The following is an 8,373-nucleotide window of genomic DNA, read 5'->3' on the forward strand; positions in this document are numbered from 1 at the left end:
AATAGCCTAGACTCTGCTGAAAAAAACAATATATAATATATGTGTGTGGCACTTACAATGACCAGAATAAATCCTTATGAATAAAGGTAGTGAAAAAGCCCTAAAAACAGCTTAGGGTTCTAAGGGTTAAGCTACCGGAGTTTTGGGAAGGACATGCGGCAGTGTGGTTTGCTCAGGCAGAGTCTCAATTCGCGATCAGACGATGCTACGAAATATAATTATGTGCTGGAGCGCCTCGGCATTGTGCAGCGTTCTAACAGCCCTTGGGCTTCACCACTGCACATGGTTCAGAAGCCTGGCGGTGGCTGGCGTCCATGCGGTGACTACCGTCGCTTGAATGAGGCCACTACACCTGACCGCTACCCTGTTCCCCATATTCAGGACTTTTCTGCTCGCTTGGCTGGTAAGGTCATTTTTTCAAAGGTGGACCTCATCCGCGGTTATCACCAGGTGCCGCTGCATCCACAGGACGTGCCCAATACTGCTGTCATCACTCCTTTTGGCTTGTTTGAATTCCTTCGCATGCCATTTGGATTAAAAAACGCCGCCCAGACGTTCCAGCGACTCATGGACAGTGTTCTGCGTGACTTGCTGTTCGTTTTTGTGTACTTGGACGACATCATCGTAGCTAGTACTTCCAAAGTTGAACACTTGGCGCACCTCAGGGTTCTGTTTCAGCGTCTGGACGATCACGGACTGATCATCAATACAGCGAAGTGCCATTTCGGTTTGTCTGTCATTGATTTCCTTGGCCACCATGTCACGACCGAGGGGGCGGCTCCGCTAGCAGCTAAGGTGGAGGCCATTGGCCAGTTCCCGTGACCAGCCACGGTCAGGGCCCTACAGGAATTTTTAGGCATGGTGACTTTCTACCACCGCTTCGTTCCACGTGCAGCTCACCTCATGCGTCCCCTCTACGAGGCGCTTAAGGGTAAGGCTGCTAAACACACCATCGACTGGACAGGGGAAAGAACTCAGGCGTTCATGGACACCAAAGCGGCCTTGGCCAATGCCACCATGCTTGCCCACCCATCCTCAGATGTACCCATCGCCATCACAACTGACGCCTCTGACTATGCGGTAGGGGCCGTCCACGAGCAGCTGGTTGATGGTGCTTGGCAGCCGCTGGCCTTTTTCAGCCGGCAGTTGCGCCCAACGGAGAGGAAGTACAGCACGTTTGACCGGGAGCTGCTAGGCCTTTTCCTGGCCATACGACACTTCCGTTTCCTGCTGGAAGGCCGATCGTTCACTGCCTTTGTGGACCACAAGCCTTTAAACTTTTGTCATGGCCAAGGTTTCGGAGCCATGGTCTGCCGGGCAGCAGCGTCAGCTTTCTTTTATTTCAGAGTTCACAACGGATATTCGTCATGTGGCAGGAAAGGACAATCAGGTGGCAGACTGTCTTTCTCGTCGTTTTGTGGGGGCAGTGCATCTTGGAGTGGATTATGCACGTATGGCGGCGGACCAGGTCCATGATGCTGACGTTCAGGCGTACAGGACTGCCATCAGTGGACTGCGTTTGGCGGACGTTCCTTTTAGCGGTGCGGGTGTCTCTCTGCTGTGTGGTGTTTCCACAGGTCAGGCCCGGCCCATTGGCCCTAGCAGTTGGCGCAAGCAGGTCTTTGATGCTTTGATGCTGTTCATGGCCTATGAAAGCCCCTCTGGAAACTTTTCACGTCCCAGAGAAACGTTTCGACCACGTGCACGTGGACCTAGCGGGACCTTTGCCGCCCTCCCACGGTTTCACTTACCTGCTCACCGTGGTTGACCGCACCACTCATTGGCCTGAGGCCATTCCACTGCAGTCCATCTCCACTGCAGATGTCGCGTGGGCATTCCTAGGCACGTGGGTCGCCCGTTTCGGCGTCCCTTCTGACATCACATCAGACCGCGGCTCGCAGTTCACATCAGAATTATGGATGGCCGTCGCCAACAGCCTTGGAGCGCAAGTGCACCACACCACAGCTTATCATCCGCAAGCCAATGGACTGTGTGAGCGTTTTCACCGCTCACTGAAAGCCGCGTTGCGAGCTCCGTGACGTCAGCTGGGTGGATCGTTTGCCTTGGGTGATGTTAGGTTTGCGTGCTGCTCCCAAAGAGGATCTCTCTTCATCTGCAGCCGAGTTGGTCTATGGACAGCCTCTGCAGGTGCCTGGTGAGTTCTTGCCTGATGTTACCCACCCATGGTCTGCTGGTGAGCAGCGGTAGGCGCACATCCATGGTGCCCAGGTTTTTGCGCCAGTGCCCAGCTTTCAGCACGGCATGCCACGTTCACAGCTATTGCCAGGATTGCAGGACGCGGCATATGTGTTTATTCGTCACGATGCTCACCGCAGCCCCTTGCGTCCACCCTATGATGACCTGTTCCGGGTGCTGGAAACGAGTGACAAATTTTTTGTCCTAGACATCGGGGGCAAGCGAGACCGGGTGTCAGTGGACCGCCTTAAACCCGCTCACTTGGACTTGGACTCTCCGGTGGTGGTTGCCCAGCCCCCATGGCGGGGCCGTCCTCCATCTACCGCGCTTCCACAGTCAACGAACCCTGAACTTCCTGTTCCTGCGGCCCCAGTGCCTGATGGCCAGAGCAAGTTTGGCCGAGCACTGCGCCCACCTCACCGGATGAACTTGTCTGTCTTTGTGAATTCTGGGGGGGCATGTGTACACAGTGGTGAAGTGTGACTGCAGCAATACCATACAAGTGAACACGTAATGGCTGGCTGTGAATTATGTACAATGTGGTGCCCCTACAAGGCCTACTTAATTATATGACCAGTGTTTGTAACAGCTACCGCTACCGCATGCATATGGATAGCCTAAAACTCATTTAGCTGAGCTGCAGTCGGTGATGCAGCCAACCCACCCCTTCCTACTCTTCCTGTGCCAACTGCTCTCCTGCCAAACTATAGTCTTGACCAGACCTGAGACTCTACCTACAACTCTTGCCAGTCACTAGTCTTGACCAGACCAGAGACTCTTCCCGTAGCTCCTGCCAAACATTAGTTTTGCGTAGGTAGAGGTGGCGTCTGCCCCTTTAGTCTAATCGTTTTGTTTAGACCGGTGCCAGTTCAGTCAAGCATCAGAGACTCCACCCACTCTGTTTACCCCTCTTCCCTCAGCATCAGAGACTCCACCCACTCTGTTTACCCCTCTTCCATCAGGCAGCATCAGAGACTCCACCCACTCTGTTTACCCCTCTTCCCTCAGCATCAAAGACTCCACCCACTCTGTTTACCCCTCTTCCCTCAGCATCAGAGACTCCACCCACTCTGTTTACCCCTCTTCCCTCAGCATCAGAGACTCCACCCACTCTGTTTACCCCTCTTCCCTCAGCATCAGAGTCTCCACCCACTCTGCACATGAACTGTTTACTGTTTACCCCTCTTCCCTCAGGCAGGCGGCTGGTTGAGTTGAGATGCTGTAAGACTGTCGAAACTGTTGACACTGCCAGGCCCTGAATGTATTGCACTTCAAACTATTGCACTTTAACTGCTGCACTTCAGAAACATTTGTTGCTACTCCAAAGCTACTGTCTTTTTTAGATTTTGTAATATTAATTTATTAGATTGCGTTCTTAGCTAAATTATTCCCGATCTGTTACTGAGAACTGAGTACTGTATTTCACTCAACATGTTTCATGATGAATGACAATACAAGTATCCTTGATCCTTGACTCTCTCTCTCTCTCTCTCTCACACACACACACACACACACTATCCCCCACCTACACACACAATCACTATCCCCCACCTATACACACAAACACGCTCTCTCTCTGTCTTTCACCCACACACAGACTCACTCTCTCACACACACACACATGCACAGACCCACATACACACACACACACACACACACAAACACACACACACTCTGCCAGGTGTACCAGGTGTCATATTAGTGACTATATTGCTTAAGATTAGAGACGGTGACCAATAGATAGGATATATAATGCATTAAGGAACATAACAGAAACTTACATGGTTGGAATTTGATGCATACTATGTGCGGGTTCTTCAGGGTTGCGTGTTGATACCAGCGGATTGAAGTTACTGGGTGCTTTGGGTCTGAAATGAAACTGATCACCTTCTTGAAGGAAATGAGGGCATTGTTGTATGCAGTGAGTGCAGAATCAAGGATCCCCCAGACATCTGCTCTCTTGTACCAGGGAACTTCCGCTATGGGGTCCTGCTCAGCTGTGCTGAAGGTGGAACCACTCCTAAAGTTCTCAGCTGCCTGTGAGATTTTTTTCAGGTACGGTTCCTCATAACTCAGCGAGGTGAAGCTGAAAACAAAGGCATATCTGACATCTGTGTCAATGAGGAAAGACTCAAGCTCAATGCCTGGAGATTTAATTGTGTAGTCCTGTATTTTTTTAATGTGTGTTGTCACAACGTTGATCTCAGTCTCTTTTCCATCCAGCCACAGGTTCATATCCTCCTTACTGAAGCCAGATGCATCCTGGTACTTCAGGAGGTCTCCCAGGGTATTTTCCTCCATGGTGCCTCCTCTGATGGCTGGGATCAGTTCTCCCATGTTCCGCAGGATCTCAACAGTGAAACCCCTGAGACTGCTTTGGAACTGCTCCAGTTTGTGGACGATGTCTTCAGCCTTGATCTGTCCGCTCCTCTCCAGCAGGTCATTGGTTCTTATCTCAGCCTGGTGGAAATCATCCATCACCTTCTCTACTGCTGACACCAGTACATCTGAGATCATTGTCTTCAACTTGGACTCAGTATTGCTAAGATTGCTCAGTGGATACAACCAGACCTTCACAGGCACGGCCTTCTCTCCTTTCTCCCCCATCAGGCTGGGCAGCTTTTTGTACACCTTCACAGCTTCCTCATAGGAAGATGGAAGATCTTCCAGATGAAAGTCACCATAGAACTCACAGCTCATGGTCTTCACCTTCTCCATGTCTTTAGCATCCACCTGTAACCTTCCATCCCCACTGATGTCAATTAGTGGTATTTTTTTGATTATCACATTCAGGTTTCCCTGGACTTCCTGCTTGCTTGAGGCATCGGAGGCTGTTTGTTGAAATTCCATGAGTGCATGAGCCCCATAGAGCACTCCAACCACCACATGAGTGGCATCTGTCTTGTCCAAGTCACTTGGAGTCTCTAGTTCACGTATCAGTAGCTCTTTAAACTCGGTGGTCAGATGGTATTTCAGGGTAACGCTGCACTGGCGAGCAGAGGACGTCTTCTTGTTCAGATACTTGGCAGATCCTCCGACCTGCACCAGCCCACCAATGAAGCTGGCCTTCAATGAGGCGCTCACATCCAGCAGACTGGTCTTCTCACTGAGGATCTCAGACACTGCCACCTGGAATCTTGTCTCAGGCTGTGGATTGATGATTGTTTTGCTTTTGATGTCCTCATTTCTCCAGAGCCTGATTCCTGAAATGAGATGACGGACACCAGCTGCATTACCAACACTGGCACTGATACAGTAACTGGCACTGATACAGTAACTGGCACTAATATTGGCACTAATACAGTAACTGGCACTGATACAGTAACTGGCACTGATACAGGCACTGATACAGTAACTGGCACTGATACAGTAACTGGCACTGATACAGTAACTGGCACAAATACAGTAACTGGCACTGATACAGTAACTGGCACTGATACAGTAACTGGCACAAATACAGTAACTGGCACTGATACAGTAACTGGCACAAATACAGTAACTGGCATGGCCATGGCACTGATACAGTAACTGGCACTGATACAGTAACTGGCACAAATACAGTAACTGGCATGGCCATGGCACTGATACAGTAACTGGCACTGATACAGTAACTGGCACTGATACAGTAACTGGCACAAATACAGTAACTGGCATGGCCATGGCACTGATACAGTAACTGGCATGGCCATGGCACTGATACAGTAACTGGCATGGCCATGGCACTGATACAGTAACTGGCATGGCCATGGCACTGATACAGTAACTGGCACTAGTACAGTAACTGGCACTGATACAGTAACTGGCACTAATACAGTAACTGTCATGGCACTAATACAGTAACTGTCATGGCACTGATACAGTAACTGGCATGGCCATGGCACTGATACAGTAACTGGCACTGATACAGTAACTGGCACTGATACAGTAACTGGCACAAATACAGTAACTGGCATGGCCATGGCACTGATACAGTAACTGGCATGGCCATGGCACTGATACAGTAACTGGCATGGCCATGGCACTGATACAGTAACTGGCACTAGTACAGTAACTGGCACTGATACAGTAACTGGCACTAATACAGTAACTGTCATGGCACTAATACAGTAACTGTCATGGCACTGATACAGTAACTGGCATGGCCATGGCACTGATACAGTAACTGGCACTGATACAGTAACTGGCACTGATACAGTAACTGGCACAAATACAGTAACTGGCATGGCCATGGCACTGATACAGTAACTGGCATGGCCATGGCACTGATACAGTAACTGGCATGGCCATGGCACTGATACAGTAACTGGCATGGCCATGGCACTGATACAGTAACTGGCACTAGTACAGTAACTGGCACTGATACAGTAACTGGCACTAATACAGTAACTGTCATGGCACTAATACAGTAACTGTCATGGCACTGATACAGTAACTGGCATGGCCATGGCACTGATACAGTAACTGGCACTGATACAGTAACTGGCACAAATACAGTAACTGGCATGGCCATGGCACTGATACAGTAACTGGCATGGCCATGGCACTGATACAGTAACTGGCACTGATACAGTAACTGGCACTAATACAGTAACTGTCATGGCACTAATACAGTAACTGTCATGGCACTGATACAGTAACTGGCATGGCCATGGCACTGATACAGTAACTGGCACTGATACAGTAACTGGCATTCCAATGGTACATACATACCATTATACATAATAATTGACACAAGGTGTTAAATCTAGCAAAGCCAAAAATGAGGGGCAATGGAGCCTTTTCCATCCCAGGAAGAATCATTCAATGTCTTTAGGTACCTGAGTTGATCAGATGGCCACTACCTAATTTAAAACCCTTCAGACAATTTCAAAAGAAATGTGGATTTAAAAACTGGCCCATAATGCCCGTGGTGCGTACTGTACCTGGTATGAGTTGGTCATTGAGGGCGTTGTAGAGTGAGCCCAGATCCAGGGGTCTGCTGAGGGCACTGATCACCAGTATGGAGTCTCCTGGACCTGAAACAACAACAGAAAATATAATCATTATCTGGACCTGAAACAGTTCCATATCACTCTCTAGATCTGACACATTAATAATAATGTAGACAAAGTGACATCAGTGGGGATGGTCTATGATGAAGAACATGTGAGAGTATATATATGTGTGTGTGTGTGTGTGTGTGTGTGTGTGTGTGTGTGTGTGTGTGTGTAAGATTGTGTGTGTGTGTAGAGGAGATGATGAAGAACATGAGTGTGTGTCGCTGATGACTTTCTACACAAGTGCTTCAACTCTCGAAGAACATGTGAGAGTATATATGTGTGTGTGTGTGGTGTGTGTGTGTGTGTGTGTGTGTGTGTGTGTGTGTGTGTGTGTGTGTGTGTGTGTGTGTGTGTGTGTAAGATTGTGTGTGTGTGTGTAGAGGAGATGATGAAGAACATGAGTGTGTGTCGCTGATGACTTTCTACACATGTGCTTCAACTCTCTCTGGTGCTGCGTTGTGCTGTGTGAAAGGGGGATGGCTATAGCAGCAAAAAGCAATTAAATTGTATTTAATATATGTTTTCACATATCCAAACAACGCCCAACTTGTACTCACTCATGCTCGTAGCAAGACTCCCGCCACACAAACACACAAACAAACACACACAGAGCCAGAGAGATGTTCCTGCCAAGATAGATTAATAGCATGCCGTTATAATAACACAGAGAATTGTATGCACCATATTGCTATGTAGCACAGTAATATTATACACACTGCAAAAACTGCTTATCTAACAAAATCTAACCAAGTGTTATTAATCTTATATCAAGATAAGAAAAACTAGTTGGTATTGTTTTCAATATAAAGAGACTTACCTAGCGCTTTCTTGTGAAATCATTTGCTTGATTTAAAAAATAATTAACTTATTTTAAGACATCTTATCTTGAAAACAAGCAAATTTGTCTGCCAGTGCATTAAGCAAATTTGTCCTAAAAACAAGCAAATTTGTCTTGATAAGACTCCTTAAAATAAGTTAAAGTCTTCTTAAATTAAGTCAAAATTATCTTTTGAGAGGGCTCTAGGTAAGTCTTTTCATACTAAAAACTAGATTTTAGATTTAAAATTAGATTTTTTAATCTTAATATAAGATCAATAACATTTGGTTAGAATTCATTTTTTGCAGTGCACCATTTGAA

General features: G+C 47.7%; 1 protein-coding gene across 1 annotated transcript; it reads right to left on the reverse strand.

Annotated features, from left to right (window-relative positions):
- Nucleotides 1–2,949: 2,949 nt before the first annotated feature.
- LOC143117129 (stonustoxin subunit beta-like) lies at nucleotides 2,950–7,796 on the reverse strand. The gene is made up of 4 exons (XM_076278654.1): nucleotides 7,793–7,796; nucleotides 7,119–7,211; nucleotides 4,163–5,399; nucleotides 2,950–2,986 (listed from the first exon to the last, which is right to left on the reverse strand). Exons 1-4 carry the CDS (start codon nucleotides 7,794–7,796, stop codon nucleotides 2,950–2,952), a joined length of 1,371 nt encoding a protein of 456 aa, XP_076134769.1.
- Between the last annotated feature and the right edge of the window lie 577 nt (nucleotides 7,797–8,373).

Source organism: Alosa pseudoharengus, unplaced genomic scaffold, assembly GCF_046254945.1.
Source record: "Alosa pseudoharengus isolate Yale_2024_CS ecotype anadromous, Long Island Sound unplaced genomic scaffold, YU_APseudo_1.1 YU_APseudo_1.1_scf_1, whole genome shotgun sequence".
NCBI lineage: Eukaryota > Metazoa > Chordata > Actinopteri > Clupeiformes > Clupeidae > Alosa > Alosa pseudoharengus.

What these genes read in the sequence shown, in the direction of transcription:
- LOC143117129 (XM_076278654.1), bottom strand. An exon ending in CAATGACCAACTCATACCAG is followed by an intron (nt 5,400 to 7,118) that starts GTACAGTACGCA and finishes ATCTCATTTCAG; the next exon opens with GAATCAGGCTCTGGAGAAAT. An exon ending in CCCATAGCGGAAGTTCCCTG is followed by an intron (nt 2,987 to 4,162) that starts GTACAAGAGAGC and finishes AATGTTTGGCAG; the next exon opens with GAGCTACGGGAAGAGTCTCT.